At 36.1% G+C, this 16,413-nt stretch overlaps 2 protein-coding genes across 5 annotated transcripts in view; both read left to right on the forward strand.

Moving 5' to 3' along the window:
- The window catches only part of LOC128865413 (glutamate receptor ionotropic, kainate 2), a 62,131-nt gene extending 52,237 nt beyond the window's left edge, over positions 1-9,894 (forward strand). For all 4 annotated transcript variants that reach the window (XM_054105774.1, XM_054105775.1, XM_054105773.1 and 1 more), the window contains 9 exons: positions 2,934-3,151; positions 3,203-3,352; positions 3,466-3,663; positions 3,741-4,003; positions 4,081-4,258; positions 5,522-5,745; positions 8,544-8,681; positions 8,739-9,429; positions 9,516-9,894. In XM_054105774.1, coding sequence (XP_053961749.1) covers positions 2,934-3,151; positions 3,203-3,352; positions 3,466-3,663; positions 3,741-4,003; positions 4,081-4,258; positions 5,522-5,745; positions 8,544-8,681; positions 8,739-9,429; positions 9,516-9,767 — 2,312 coding nt within the window. In that variant the 3' untranslated portion in view covers positions 9,768-9,894. The remainder of the gene's footprint in view (positions 1-2,933; positions 3,152-3,202; positions 3,353-3,465; positions 3,664-3,740; positions 4,004-4,080; positions 4,259-5,521; positions 5,746-8,543; positions 8,682-8,738; positions 9,430-9,515) is intronic.
- Positions 9,895-15,609: 5,715 nt separating this feature from the next.
- Positions 15,610-16,413, forward strand: part of LOC128864581 (glutamate receptor ionotropic, kainate 1) — a 32,805-nt gene continuing 32,001 nt past the window's right edge. Inside the window, exons 1-2 of the mRNA XM_054104325.1 lie at positions 15,610-15,834; positions 15,941-16,087. Coding sequence (XP_053960300.1) covers positions 15,744-15,834; positions 15,941-16,087 — 238 coding nt within the window. The 5' untranslated portion in view covers positions 15,610-15,743. The remainder of the gene's footprint in view (positions 15,835-15,940; positions 16,088-16,413) is intronic.

Consider the following 16,413-nt stretch of genomic DNA (forward strand, 5'->3'; position numbering starts at 1 on the left):
ATGCTCCGATCAATGCAGTTAGCCCTTATTGGAGAGCGGTTCACTTCCTACGAGAGCATCGCAAACTGATCAAGTCAAAAGAACTCGAATTTTTCGTCAGAGGAATCCGATTGCTGCCGGAAAAATGCAGTAAAATTTTAGCTTCCAGTGGCACATACTTCATATAATATACTATTATTTATTATTTAATTGTTTAAATCATTCGTAACTTTGGCTAAGAAAGGACGGAAACTTATTCCCATTTTCTTCTTTATATATAAAAATTAATGTTTGTCTGTATGTCATCGATGAACTCAAAAACTACTCGACCGATAATTATAAAAATTGGTATATATATGTATTTTTCCACGGAGAAGGTTTGTAGAATATGCTCATTGATGCCACTCGCCACCTGCAGAGTAGCAACTTCTGCCCCGTTCAACCGATTGTCATAAAAATTAGTATGACTATGTATTTTTACACAAAGGAAACGAATATGACATGCTCATGGATGTAACTCGCCTAGAATGAATTGAATATTTGTGTATTGATTTTTCTTTGAAGTTATTTTTCTTAACTTTATTTTAGTTGTTGCCGTAGCAACGCGCGCAGGGTACAGCTAGTACCCATCATTTTTTAATTTTTATTTTACTTCATTTATTTTTTGCTACATTTTATTTCATTTATGTTTTTTTATTATTATTTATATTTTTTTATATGTCTCGTTTTATTTTTTATGTTATTTTTTGCTATTTCACTTTATTTAATTTTTTGTTTAATTTATTTTTAATGCAATATTTTGTGAATTTATTTATTTTAATTTTATTTTACCTTACTGAGTTTTTATTTAAAATTTGTTGGTTGGTTCTGCCTTTATATATTTCGTTTTTTTTTGTTTTTATATTATTTTCCTATATTTTATGTTTCATTAATGAATTTATTTTTATTTCATTTAGTTTACTCCAATTTAAATTGCTTTTATTATGTTTGATGCTTTTTTTATTTTATAAGAATTTTAATTAAAATTAATTTTACTCCTAAAGTTTTGAATTTTACTTGTTTTTTATTTATTTTCGTTTTACTATTTTGTTTATATAAGTTTGGTTTTTATTCGTTTATCTTAAATTATTTTATTCTTTATTCTATTTGATTTTAATTTACATGATTTAGTTTTTTTTTTGTTGGTACTGCTCGATTTTTTAATTTTTTATATACACTTTACGCTTATTTTATTTTTTATAAATGCATTTGTTTTTATTTCATTTAATGTACTTGAATTTAATTTACTTTTATTATATTTGACTTTGTTTTGTTCTATAAGAATTTTGGTTAGAATTAATTTTATCTTTGAAATTTTTAATTTTATTTGTTTTGGTTTTATTTAACTTTTTGTTTAAATTAGTTTGATGTTTATTTGTTTATCTTAAATTATTTAATTATTTTATATTTTATTTTACTTTCTTTTGTTTCCGTTATTTCTTTTGTAGTTGTTTCTTGTTTTTATTTAATTTAATTTTTTTGTTTAATTTTATTGGGTATTGATTTGTTTATATCCATTTATTTTAGTTTTATTCTATTTTAGTTTAATATATATTATTTTAATTTATTCAATTTTTTTATTTTATTTTATTTTATTTGATTTAGTTTTTATTTATAAAAAATTTTATTTTATTTTATTTTATGATATTTTACTTGATTTAGTTTTTATTTTTAAGAATTTTAATAAATTTTAATTTTATTTTTACATTTTTTAACTTTATTTGTTTTCGTTTAACCTAATTTTTTTGTTTAAATTAGTTATTTTAATTTACTTGATTTAGCTTTTTTTTTGTTGGCACTGCCTTTATATATTCTTTTTTTTATTTTTATATATACTTTTCTCTTATTTTATTTTTTATTGATGAACTTGTTTTTATTTCATTTATTTTCCTCCAATTTAATTTGCTTTCATTATATTTGACTTTTGTATAATATTTTATAAGAATTTTAATTAAAATTAATTTTAGTTTTAAAATTTTTAATTTTATTTGTTTTCATTTTACTTATTTTTTTTTTGTTTCGATTAGTTTGATGTTTATTTGTGTATCATCATTCATTTAATTTTTATTATTGTGTTTTATTTGACTTTGTTTTTATTTATAAGAATTTTAATTAATTTTAATTTAATTAATTTTTTATTTTATTTTACTTTATTTAGTTTTTATTTATAAGAATTTTAATTGAAATTAATTCTATTTTGAAAATTTTTAAATTTATTTGTTTTCGTTTTACTTAATTTTTTGTTTAAATTTTTTTTTATTTATTTGTATTCTATTCTTTTTTATTATATTTGACTTCACTTTTGTTTTATAACACTTTTAATTAAATTTAATCTGATTTTTTAAATTTTTAATTTTATTTGTTTTTCTTTTACCTATTTTTTTGTTTAAATTAGTTGAAAGTTTATTTTTTTATCTAAAGTTATTTTATTCTTTTTTATTTTATTTTGTTTTGTTTTATTTATTTTTTTGAAACTACTTCAACAACTTGTTTTTATTGTTTTTATTTAAATAATTTTTTGTTCAATTAAATTTTTTTTAGTTTTATTTTACTTTATTTATTCTTGTTTATTTTAATTTGCTTAATTTTTTTAACTTGAATTTTTTGTTTTTGGGTTTGCTATTTTAATTGTTTTGGTATATTCCACATATTTTTTGAATTTATTTCCTATATTACATTAATTGATTTTTTTTATTACTAAATTTATTTTAATTTAATTTTCTTAAATATAATTTACTTTTATTATATTTGACTTTGTTTTATTTTAATTTATGATATTATATTTTAGAAATAATTTTTTCTTGCTTATTTCTTTATTTAATATGTTTTTATTAATATTTATTACTAATTTAATTTATATTGTTTTATTTTTCCATTTCCTCTCCCTTTTCCACTTTCTCATTTCCCATTTCCAGGTCTCGCGCGCTTACAAGACCTTTTGAATATTCAATCCATGAACAATGATCTTGTCAAGTTACGCTATATCGGCGATTATAAACACGATTTGCGTGTACTTTGGAAGGAGGTAAGAGAGACCTTGCATGAAAATAGAATTATTCTGGATTGTTCTGAGGACTCGTTGCAAATTTTGTTGGAAACTTCGATGCCCTTTAAGTTGCTGGGCTCTTTTCGGGTAGGTTGCCTACTATATCAATGTTTTCATTTCAATCATATTTATTTCTAGTATTGGTTCCTGTCTCATTTGAATACACACAACTCGCCCTTGAGAAGTTTGTACAATGCGGACTATAAAGCCAATATAACTTCTGTGCGCCTAAAATTGGTTGATGAGAATCCTTATGGACGCAAAAAGACCCGAATACGGCCAATTGATGTGAGTAGAGTCAAAGAAATTGGGAAGATAGCTCATTTTAGAAGACTCATCTACATTTTTGATATATGAACTTGCTTTTAATAAGCATACAATTTTTCCCTTAATATGAATAGGAGATATTTGCCAGTCAGGATTTCTTGCCAATTCTGATGTACGATGCTGTTGTCTTATTTGCCAATGCCGCAAGAAATGTAATTATATCGTTGAGAACGTTTAAGGAACCATCAAACAGATGCGAACTTGGTTACCATGGCGGCAGTAGTGGCCATCCTTGGTATGTGGGACGTCAGATCGTGCGCGAAATGAAGACGGTGCGTGTGCATTATCGATGCACTATTTTAAAATCTATTTTATTTGTATACAACGCTACAATAATTTTTCGCCAAAGATCTCTGAAGATGATGTGGAGCCGCCCTTCAAAACGGAAAATCTGAAAATCGACGAAAATGGTGAACGCAGCGATTTTAGTTTGGAAATTTACAAGCCAACCACAAATGAAATTTTATCTATCTTTAAATCGGATGGCACTGTGGCACCACCAAGTTCAATCTATGCGACGACGAGCAGCGCTTCGACAACCCCTGATTTTTCGTTGGAAAAGAAATTCTTTTTAGTGGCGACACGCTTTGAAGAACCTTATTTCATGTTAAAGTGAGTAGTGAGTGGCCAGTTGGCTGTGGTGCTGTTAAATTAAGATTACCGTTCGATTGATGTCAGTTACTTCGCAGAGAGGATCATGAGAATTTGCGTGGCATGGAGAAGTATGAAGGCTATGCGGTGGATTTGATAGGGAAATTGTCAGAGATAATGGATTTCAAATATGATTTCTTAATTGAGCGTGGCACTGGCAAACCCAATCCGGAGACTGGCGAGTGGGATGGCATTATTAGACGGCTGATTGATCACGTGAGTGCTGGAGATGGTTTAATTTTGATTATTAGGAAAAAACAATAATTATATCAATAAGTTAATTAATCATATATTCGCCGTTGCTGTTTACAACCTCTTCCTAACTCTCGACCAATTTGTTGATGCCGTTTCGCCAAAAATCGCCTGGTCGAGTGTCAAAGAAGTTGTTGAGGCAGTCCTGTTTGTTGAGGCGGACCTCTTTGTTATCGAAAGTAACGCTCTTCGCCCTTCATATGGTTTCACAGGGGGCGAAAAAGATAGTAATCGGTCGGTGCAAGGTCCGGAGAATACGGCGGATGCTGAAGAACCTCCCATTAGAGTACGGCCTCTTGGAGTACGGCTTTGACGACATGTTTTGACGATGTTGATCAGCTCTTTTCAGTCGAATAGCCACATTCACGCGGTATAGCTGGGCAATGTAGTGGTCCTTCGTAGGTCCGTGGCATTCTTTTTGAGCATTTCCCAGTGCACCAAGCCCTCCCAGTCCCACCAAACACATAACAGGATCTGCTTTGGATGAAGATCCGGCTTGACTCTCGGCTTTGGCGTATCTCCTGGAGCCACACACTCCTTTCTTTGCTTCATTTCTCATCTCCCGTGACGATTCGGTATAAAAGCGCTGATGACAGCGTGATGCTGAGAAGCATTTTAAAGGTAACTTTCATTGTTTTTTTTCGTTGAGCTCGTCAGGCACCCAGGCTCCCAATTTTTCGGTAAATTCCATTCATGAAAATCGTTTTATGATCGCAGTTCATTTTTTTCGCCAATTCACGACTCGTTTGTCCGACGGTTCTCCTTTAAAAGTGACTTGAGACGTTCTTTAATGAGTTCAGAAGACCTTCCGCTGTGGAACGTGCTATTGATGTGTAAGGAGAGATTTTTGAACTTTTCAAACCATTTCCTTGCTTTAGACTCGCCTATGACACCTTCTCTATACACATTGCAAATGTGCCGGGCTGCTTCGCCAGCTTTTTGACCTCGATGAAAAGCAATGAGGCGTAGGTGTCGAAAAGGTTGATTTTTGCCTTCTGCGTATTCCATTTCTAAGCCTCAAAATTAGTAAAAAATTAAATAACTCAAAAATACAATTAACACAGTTTTGTAGAGTAGGAATAGTTCTATCGAATGAATACTTACCCTTGGCCAAACAGGAAACAAATCGTTGTAAAATAAAAGAAAATATAAAAACGCTATGAACTTATTCCCAAACCCAATACATCCAACTTAAGCGAGTAATAACAACTAATCTTTGAATTCTAGCAAGCCCAAATTGGTATATGCGACATAACCATTACCCAGGCGCGTCGTCAAGTTGTTGATTTTACAGTGCCTTTCATGCAACTCGGTATTAGTATACTGTTTTACAGAAGAGCACCGGCACCGAAGAATGTTTATGCCTTCTTGGATCCATTTGCCGAAGAGGTGTGGTACAATATGATGCTGACACAATTGGTGATGACGTTGCTGTTTGTATTATTGGCGCGGTGAGTTACAATCTTTGTGTTTAGTTGCTGAGTTGTGATGTTGCGGGAGACGTGAGTGGAAAGAACCAAGGCCCATCTGTCAAGGTCGTTAATGTCAAAAATCCAAATTTGCTTTCGGTTGTAATGTCAAAATATGACATCCAGCAAGGCGATAAAAATATCAAAAAGTCACGAGACAAGTAATGCAACCTTGATAGATTCGCCTTTGAAAGAACCGGCGAATTAAAGTAGGGAGTATACATCTCTGTCTTCTCAGCTGATGTATTGCCGCTTCTCTTTTTTTTGGTTCGTGCGAGAAACAGTGAGACTAACAGGGGCGTCTACAATGCGGTACCGCTACTAAGCTCTCAGTGAATTTGGCAGAATCAGCTGTTTTGATTCTCGACAAAATTAGTTGTCGCAATTGCGTATTTGCTTACATTTTTTATTTAAAAATAACTTTTTTATTTCTATGCTCTTTTGCGTTTGAATTAACATAACCTATATTTTCACTTTTTATTTACAAAAGCTCACTATTTCGTGATTTTCTTCTTAGTTCTCTCACGCACTTCATCTCCAATTACGTCACGACAAATTTGTGCTCATTTTTCCACTTCAATCTACTTAATCCACGGTTCTTCGAATATTACTACAGCGACCGCAGGAAAATAAGGTCACAGAAAGAGAGTACTGCAGAGTAAAGGGTCTTTGATTTATATATTATTGTATAAAGGGTGTTTAATTTAGAGGTATCAAATTTTAAAATGAAATAAAAGAACGAAAATTTAAATTGATTGAGCAAACTTTCTTAGTTTTGTGTAGAACAATTCCTAGCATTTATTTTTTTAAGATAATCCCATCAGAGGCTCAGTTGGCCGCAACTGTGCCGTAATTCGACTATCCATAAACACTAATTTTGAATGACTCACTGAAGGGCTTCGGTCGGTATCTCGTGAATAACTTCAGTAATGTGGGCTTCCAATTCCTCAATCGAAGTTGGTTTATCCACAAGATATTTGGACTTTACATACCCGCACAAATAAAAGTCTAAAAATCGGATGCCACATGATCCACTGTCCGCGACGAGATATGAATCACTCACCGAAACGACGGCACAGTAAATCCATTGTTTCACGGGCTGCATGGCTTCATGACAAGTAAAGCCGTCTTGTTGGAACCAAATGTTGTGGAGATCACGGGCCTCAATTTCCGGCATCGTCTTTGAAGAAATATGGGCCGATGATTCCTCCAACCCATAGGCCGCACCAAACGTTTGTTTTCGGTAGATGGATGGCTGTTCTTGAATGGCTTCGGGTTGCTCTTTTTCGATTTTCGTAATACAATTTTACGATTTGTAAACAATTCTGAGGCGATGAAATGCCACGATGAAATGCAAATGAATACAGAAAAAATGATGTTTGACATTAGTCTCCCGTGATCTTTCAAAAAACCTTATTGGAAAAAGTACCTCCAATCTGTTCAGCTCTTATATAAAGAAAGGCAAATCGATTTTTATTAGAAACTTTGCCCATGCAGAAATACAATCAAGTACCTGCCCGTCGAGGAGCGGTTTCTATTGAAAGAAACTCTTTCAATAATTTGAGGTTTGAATGGGCAAACAGAACTGGGACCTTGGCCGCCTGAATGACAGAATTAAGTTTTAGATATTTTATCAATTGAGAAGAACACTGAATTCCACACTGCTGAGATCTTCTAACTCATTGAAGAATTGTCTACCTAGAGAGCTTCTGTAGTAGTCATGTATCTGCGTATCTTGTCATTAAACAGGATCTCGTTAAAACTAAAGTTCACCTCGAAGACGCAATACCCTTGAACCCATTACATTCGTTACGAGATGCCTGAAATTTCATAGGTACCATTTGGGTTGTCGACTGCTTTGTGAGGAATCTATAGCCATATGGCTGTCAGATCAAACGTAAAAATTGTGTCCAGGTTTGGCTCACATTGCGCCATTGCCATAGCCTGAATTATTAGCAGCTCTAGTTGAAAAATACTACAATAGTCGGCGAACCGAAAGCTAAAAAAGATTCAAAATGCTCGGAACATAAAGCAATGCTCACGTAGCCCTAGAGCTTTAAGTCACCTGTGTATACATGCATGGACTCGCTATGTTTTACGACATCTTGTTTCCAGTTTTTCCGTTGATAGTAGGAGATACGAGGCTTTGTTTGTGTTTTCGTTGGGGAGAGTTTTACATGGCGGCTCTCAAATTCAGCGCTCAATCAGCTATCCTGTGAAGTTTCGCCTTCTCACATTAGTTCGCTCTCGAACGGGTGTTCGTAAGCTACCTAGAGGATAGTCCCGGAAGTTGTGAGCTGCTTGAGCCATATCTAGAAGAATCGTTCTGGCCATTCGCAAGAGAATGGCAATCGGTGACTTTCCCTACTTGCGTGGACTTCTACATATGGAAGCATCTTCCTCTGCGCGTTGGCGACGGTGAATATCGCAGGCGATGGAATGATGAGCTGTATGAGCTTTACGACGACATAGACATAGTGCAGCGAGTAAAGATTTAGCGGCTTCGTTGGCTGGATCGTTTCGTCCGAATGGATACAAACACTCCGGCTCTGAAAGTATTCGATGCGGTACCAGCTGGTGGTAGGAGAGGAAGTCCTTCTCTGCGTTGAAAAGATCAGGTAGAGATAGGCCTTGACTTCACTTGGTGTGTCCAACTGTCAAATTCACTGAGAGCATGATAACTGTTACTGGATATGGGCACCTCTGTATTCTTTATTTAATTTTATTTATTTAGTAAGTGATTCATCCCTAACACAGCATCTTACTATATAATTCCACAGATTTTCACAACACGAGTGGATGAATCCTAATCCAGCTGATTCCGATCCGGTAGAGCTTGAAAATATATGGAATAATTCGAATTCATTTTGGCTGATGATTGGCTCTATTATGCAACAAGGTTGCGATATACTACCAAAGTAACTCGATTTCAGTTATATTACAAAAAAAAAACCTAATAATTTTTCTCCTAACAGAGGCCCTCCGATGCGTATTCTCAGCGGTATGTGGTGGTTCTTTACCTTGATGATGGTCAATGCGTATATTGCCAATTTGGCGGCTTCACTAACGAACAACAAACTACAAAGCGAGTTCAATAGCCTCGAAAGTCTTGTCGATCAGAATAAGGTTAAGTATGGCACATTGGCTGGTGGCAGCACTTCAGTCTTCTTTTCCGAATCGAATGAGACGGATTATAAGAAGGCCTGGAATCAAATGATAAGTTTTACCCCATCCGCTTTCACATCCAGCAATAAAGAGGGTGTTGATCGTGTGCGTAAAGGTCAGGGTACGTATGCTTTTTTAATGGAAACAACGTCATTGTCATATAATGTTGAACGGAGCTGTGATCTGAAGCAAGTTGGTGAGCAAATAGGTGAAAAGCATTACGCATTGGCTGTACCATTTGGCTCCGAATATCGTTCAAATTTGAGCATCTCTCTTCTGCAATTAAGTGAGAAGGGCGTTCTTTTGACCCTCAAACGTCGTTGGTGGACACCGAAAAATGCTAGTAACTGCGTTAAATATACTGAAGTGGATGGTGATGAGCTTTCGATTATCGAGCTGGGTGGCGTCTTTCTTGCGCTCGGCGGTGGTGTGGCAGTTGCTTTCATTATTGGGGTTTGTGAGTTCTTGTGGAATGTACAAACAGTTGCTGTGGAAGAGATGGTATGAAATCACTTTGCTCTTTCGAAAATGAAATATTTAAAATAAAAAAAAAAATACTATAATAAAAAAAAAACACTTTCTTTTAGACCACTCCGTGGCAAGCTTTTAAAGCTGAGCTATGCTTCGTGCTTATGTTTTGGATTACAAAGAAGCCAGCAAAAATTTCCGAGAGCACAAAAAGCTCCACTTCCTCGAAATCCTCTTCAAAACGTTCAACAGATCATTCGCGATCACGTTCGCATAGTCGCGTAAGTGGTCGCTCTCACAGGACAACCAAATCGAAAGCATCTCATCGAGATCGTGAACGGAGTGTGCATAACCGGAGGTATTACGATTGAACGACATAGCTGAAGTATTTTTCAAACTTATTGATTTATTTAAGGGCGTACAATTTTAGTTAATGAAAAATTTGGTCAAAATATGTATTTGAGTTAAATTACCTTACTTGCATTGTAATTTTGTTAAACTTGATTAATAAAAATAATAATTCTAACAATTTTTTTAACGAGGGGAGGCAAAAAAGCTTGCGGTGTGGGGGGTTATGGCGGAGGGAGAACGTATTTTTTTACTTCGCAAGACCTGGCGACTCAACACAATAATAAATACTCAGCTTGAGTCTAATCGGTTCTTTAAACTTTGAGATAACTCCAGATCAACAAAATCCATCGGGACGGGATTTAGGTTGGAGCACTGCCCCAGACCGTCAAAGGAAGGAGCACTCAGTGAACTTAAACGTCTAGCTGTCAAGCCCGGGCATTTACAGAGAAAGCGCTTAACAGTCTCCTTCTCTGAAAGGTCCTCACAGCTTCCGCAATGGGCATTAAATGCTAAACCTAGTTTTCCTGCGTGTGTACTTTCTCAGTACTTCTGAGTCCTGCGTCTATTGTACTGGGGCCAAAGGGTTTTCGAAATAGAAGAAATGGAGCTCCATCTGTACTGCGCTTTTCTGAGAAATAAATTGTGCATTTCCTTTTTGACAACAGTCAGGGGGATGTCGATGGCCAAACCTTTCTAGAAAGTTCATCAGCGATTTCATTTCCTTCTATGTTCCCATGTCCTGAAACCCAGATTCTCAGATCTGAGAAATGTTACCTGCACACCAAAGAGATTTAATTTCCTTCTTACAGAAGTTGACTAGTTTGGATCTGCACCATGGCGTCGTTAATATCTCCCTCTTCTGTGTGAATAACACCAGCAGCATTCGGCAGTTTTAAGGAGAGAGATAAATTGGTTGATTTAGAGAAAACCTCTGCTCCGACTCCCCATTCCACTTTGCGGATAGAGAGATCTGTGCGAAATTTAGAGAAATGGGGTGTTAACTGCCTAAAACTGCTATCATGTCCCTTGAGAGATTGCCTCAAGAGGCCAACTTCCTTTAACCTGATTGAGCTTTGAGCAGCGATGGAAATGGCGTAGAAGCCGATATTAAGGGCAGCACAGGGACAAGTTCTACATGCTTCGGTGATGCCAACCCAAGTAGTCTTTTGCATCCTCCCTAGTTTAGTGATATTTTAGCGCTTCCGAAGAGCTTCCCACTAAATCAAGCAATAAAGACCATAGAGAAGAGGTGAAATACATTTTTACACGGATGGATCCAAGCTAGAAAACAAGGTAGACTATGGAATTTTTTCTAAGAAGAAAGGTTGCTCACGAATGTCTGACAGCTCTAAATGATATCTGTCTTCAAGGTCCGTTTTATATGGGTTCCGGGGCATATAGATATTGAAGGACATTGCAAGGCCGCTGAGCTAGCAAGAAAGGGTACTAATCTTCCGCTGCTTAAAAATATGGAATTCCTATGGCAACTTGAAAATTAAGGATAAAAAATAAGGCCAATAGGTCATAGAGAGAAGAAAACACTTGTGTTACAACTAGGCTAATTTGACCACAAATAGATAAGGAAAGGCCTGGAGATTTGCTTAACCTCTCAAGAGAAAACATCTCGAAGGCCGTGGCTTGTGTCACCGGTTATTGGTTGTTAGGTAGGCACTTCTCTAGGTTAGGAGAACACTACAGAAGTTGTAGAGACGAGAAAGAAACAGCAGAACACTTCCTCCGTATTGTCCATCCTTAGCTAGGACTTGTGAAAGGTTGTTAGATTAGATTCTTTATGAGGCTTGCACTTCGACCTCATGGTTTTTTGTGCCCTCTGCACATCACCGTACCTCATCCAGACCCAGTTCCGTTGTTAAACCCAGGATGGAGCTGAGTTGGTATGAGCGTATGTGTGTTTCTTCTGGCTACAATGGGCCAAGATGTCTCAATCTTCTCCGCGCTATAGCGTTGCATTTCGAGAGAAGGTGCATTGGAGTCTCCTGAGTCTGGTCCCAAAAACGACAAGAGTCCGGAGACCAAATTCCGATCATGTGCAGATGATTTCGCGGTCTGCAGTGAGCTGTGAGAATACCCGTAAGCACTCACAGTTTATCTTTGAGGAGTAATGAGTTTTTTAAACCTTTCAGTAGGGATTTCGCCTGGCGTAGCCCCATAATTTGGTGCCAGAAAATATCCCTTAGCCCTAGCTCTTCACTCCTAACCTTCTCCTTGATGGTGTGTTGTCCCATAGCAAGGAAGGGCTCGGGACCTATTGAAGGCGAGGTCGCAGCCTCTCTCACCAATGCGTCCACTATTTCGAGGCCAGTTATGCCCCTGTGCCCTGGGACCCAAATTAGCCGGATGCGTTTGTGAGTACTTAACACATTCAGTTTCTCCATATACTCAAGGACCACTGAGGATTTGATCTCACAGGACAATAGGACCATGAGTGCCGCCTTCCGGAAATTTCTGTCTAAGTTTATCTCTGCACATAGACAAATGGCATACATCTCCGCTTCGAAGATGCTTGAAAAACTGCTCATCGGAGCAGTTCTGGGACCGTATATTCCAGCGCCTATGCGTTCTGGGGTCTTCGAGCCATCTTTGTACCAAAGCAGGGTACACTCCTGGAGTTTCTTTTCAAATGCAGCAGCGCTGTTAGGAAAATACTCTTTTGACTCTCTTACGGAATTATCCAGTGTTGGGATAAAACTTATCCTATGCTTCATAAGAGTGTCTAAATGATTCCATGATAAATAAATACTGAGGTTCCATTGTTATACAGTGCTACCTCAACGGACCTGCATGGTCTACGTGAGTTGTCTATTTTTTAAAACTGACTGCCACAAAAACTTAAACTAACCTATTATATATATAGTAATATATAACATACAGGGTCAGGCACTCGAGGTGTAACCAACTTCAGACCGCTGGCGCAGCTGATTCACAGGCATCTGCTGTCTGTTAGTTGGCTAAATGACAGTCCAGAGTATTGTATACACACGCGCGGAAGCATTTAGCCGAGAGTAAACGCGAAAAAAGAAAAGCAGTAATGGATTTCAAACGTAAAAGTGTGATTGCATTATATTTGGCTGGTAAATCACAACCCGCGATTTTTCGTGAGCTCGAGCACCTTAAAGAAAATAAAGTTTTTGCTTATCGCACCATTACTCTTTACAATTACACTGGTAGCATCGCGAAACGTCATGGAGGTGGTCATCAAAAGACTGCAACGTCACGCGAAATGGTTCAAAAAGTGAAAAAGAGACTTGAGCGAAATCCCCGACGAAGAGCCCATCAAATGGCAACAGAACTGAAAATATCTGACCGTAGCATCCACCGCAAACTGAAAAATGATCTCAAAGTCAAGCCTTACAAGATCCAAAAGGCGCATGCTCTCACACCAAAGCAGCAACAAATCAGACTTGATAGAGCGAAGGAGTTGTGTTTACTGACAAGAAAATTTTTCAAATTAAGCAATTCGTAAACTTCCAAAACGATAGGGTTTATTTGACAGACCGTTCATACGAGAATTTGAGTCATCGATTGGCCACCAGGAGGCAGCATCCGCCACAGGTAATGGGTTGGGCCGCTGTAACCGCAGATGGGCGCTCTCCATGGCGCGAAGGTAAAAGCGAAATATTATTGGAAAAGTATTCTAAAGGTTGCTTTGAAGCCGTGGGCGAACAAATATTTCGATGGCAGACCATGGACGTTTCAACAGGAAACACCAAAGCCCGAGTGAACCAAGAATCGCTAAAAAACAACGTTCCGAACTTCATAACGTCCACACAATGGCTCTCAAATTCACCAGATGCGAATCCGATGGATTATTCTCTTTGAGCCGAAATACCTGCAAGTCACATTCGGGCAGCTTGCGATTCTATTCAGGACCATCTCAAGGCCATAGTCAAGGCAAAAGGTGGTCATATCGAGCAAAAGTAAATTGATTCTAAATTTTGTATTATTTTCACACATTTTTTACTTTGAATTGATATTTACACTTCGAGTGCCGGACCTTGTATATATTTTTTTTTTAAAATATTTAGGAAACTGGTTCTTGTCATTTTTGAAAAACCCTTCTCCTCAAATTTGTTTCCTATTGGATTTAGCTGAAGGCACAATAGATTTACGGACCTACACTCTTAGCTCGAATAAGGGGTAACATGGGTTTCGTCGGGTAAAAAAAGGCCTATTTTCAATATTTTTTTTTCTATGTAAAAAATTATTTATTTAATTCGAACTTTTTTCTGTCTTATAGACACATATTTAAAGAATAATTTCTGAAATGTACAAAAAAAAAATTAAAACTCCACCATTGTGACGTCATTTCCGGTGACCCCTCGAAAAAAGGTGCGTCCGCGTTGTCAGCATAACTCCTGACAGGCTCATCAAAAATGAAAAAACAAAAATAAGTGTTTTAGTTAAGACCATAAACTCGTGCTTGAACGAAGGAAAGAAAAAAAAGTAAAAATTGGAATTTTGGCAGACGTTTTTTCCAAAAAAATGAAAATTTTGGTCAAATTTGCGTGACATTTTGTCTTTTTTTAAATAGCTGTAATTGCAAAAGAAAAACAAAATCCTTCGTTCAAGCACGAGTAAATTGTATTTCGAACAACTGTGTAAAATTTCATCAAGATCGGTTGAGTAGTTTTCGAGAACATTTGACAACCGACTTTGAAAACACGGTTCCGAGAAAAACGCGTTTAAAGTTTTGAGTAACAATAAAAGTGGCTTGAAGCGCACACCTTCCAAAGGCTGTATCTCCGAAACTATTATTCGGATCGACTTGAAAATTTAGGATAATATTCCTGAGATGTTGTAGAAATTAATAAGCCAAAAGAAAAAAATAAATCGATTTTTTGAACCAACGAAACCCATGTAACCCCATAAGGTGAAAAGACTCAAATAAATTCATAAATCGATTGATGTTTAAGATAATTTCCAGCATCGTACATATTATAATTATATAAATATGTGTGTCAATCTACATATATAGGTACATATCCATATTAATAAGAACATGTGTATTTTCGATTATTTTCAGTGTTCGAAAAAAAAAAAAAATAAAAAAAAAAACCGACGCAAAATATTTTAGACACAGAGGGCAGCAGCGGTGTGAAGAAAACGCTGCGATGTGGCGCAATGCGGCTGATGACGATCGCGACGAATTTTCCAAAAAATATTTTGCTTTATTATATTTTGTTGTTTTAATTTCAATTTTTTGAGGTTCTTGGCTTTTGTATTCTGGCTGAAAAACATTGTCTAGTAAGCAAAGCAGACATCGACGACGGCGAGCGAGCGTTAATTCAACGCGTGCACCTTCTGGATTTTGTGTGTGAATGTACGATGGAGGCATGTATGTTTGTATGTATGGATGGCTGTATGCATATATGGATATCTGTGTATATGTGTACACGTGCGTATGTGAATGTTTGTATAGATTGACTTGTGGTTGGGCTGGTATACAAAAATATTGGGCTCTTCCATTTTTTAAATGAAGCAAAGTTGAAATTTCATTTTCATTTAAGTTGTGATAGGCGAACGCGTCGGTTGGGACGGAATTTTCGAAATAGATAAGTAGCTCGGCAATATTCTGCAAAAGTGGCGGCGCGATAAATTTATACATATGTATATTTATGTACGTGAATATATATAAAATTATTAAAAAAAAAACAACTGGCACATTTCCGCGTTCGTTACGGAAATTTTGAGGAATTTAAAAAGTGATATTTATATAAGTTTTACTTAAAAAAAGTGTTAGTGTAGTGCGAAAAATATTATACATTTTATGAATTTAATAAATTTCATAATTTTTATTTTTATATTGTATTTTTCAACTTTATATTGCCCTGAATGCGCAAATCTCTCAAATCAGGCGTAGCAAAGTGTTCAAGCCCAAAATATACCGCCTGTTTAAGGTCTAACTGTAACTTTTAGATGCCTGCACTTAAGTAGCGTTTTCATAGATTTGAGGTTATGTGTGGCGCGTTGTGAAAATGAAGAATGTTCTGCTTTACTGTTTATTTCCTTTTGTGCACTTCCAACTGACGGCGCAACTTACGACAGATATTGAAGTTGTAAAAGTCGGTATGTTTCAACAAAAACCAAAAACAAAAAAAAAAACCTATATTAAAATAAATAAATTTGTGTTTTATAAAAGTTGCTAAATTATACGTTATCTGTGTCTACGTAGGTGTGATATTCTTCTATAATGAAATGGAACTGGTCAATGCTTTTGATACGGCAATACGTGACATCAATGAACTGGAAGTGAATGTGCGCCTGGAGCCATTGAAACATTTCGTCAGCTATGATGATAGTCTTACGCTGCAGGAAATGGGTAAGTCAATGAAAGTGGCCGCATTACTAGGTTGTTCGATAAGTTTTGCGGTACGATAAGAAAAACACAGTTTTATTATTTGAAATACGTTTTATTATTCGGAATAGTCTCTCTGAACACCGATTCCCTTGTTCCAACGAGATTCCATTATGAATTCCATTCCTGGGGGGCGAAACTGGAAGAGCTGCAAAATACGCTTCCACAGCTGTTATGATCTCATAATTTGATGAATAACGCTTTCTACGCGTGCATTTTTTTAGGTTTAGGGGCAAATCTGGTGAATACAGGGGATGCTCGAACAATTCGAACTTTAATTCATGGATTTT

Source organism: Anastrepha ludens, chromosome 5 (genome assembly GCF_028408465.1).
Source record: "Anastrepha ludens isolate Willacy chromosome 5, idAnaLude1.1, whole genome shotgun sequence".
NCBI lineage: Eukaryota > Metazoa > Arthropoda > Insecta > Diptera > Tephritidae > Anastrepha > Anastrepha ludens.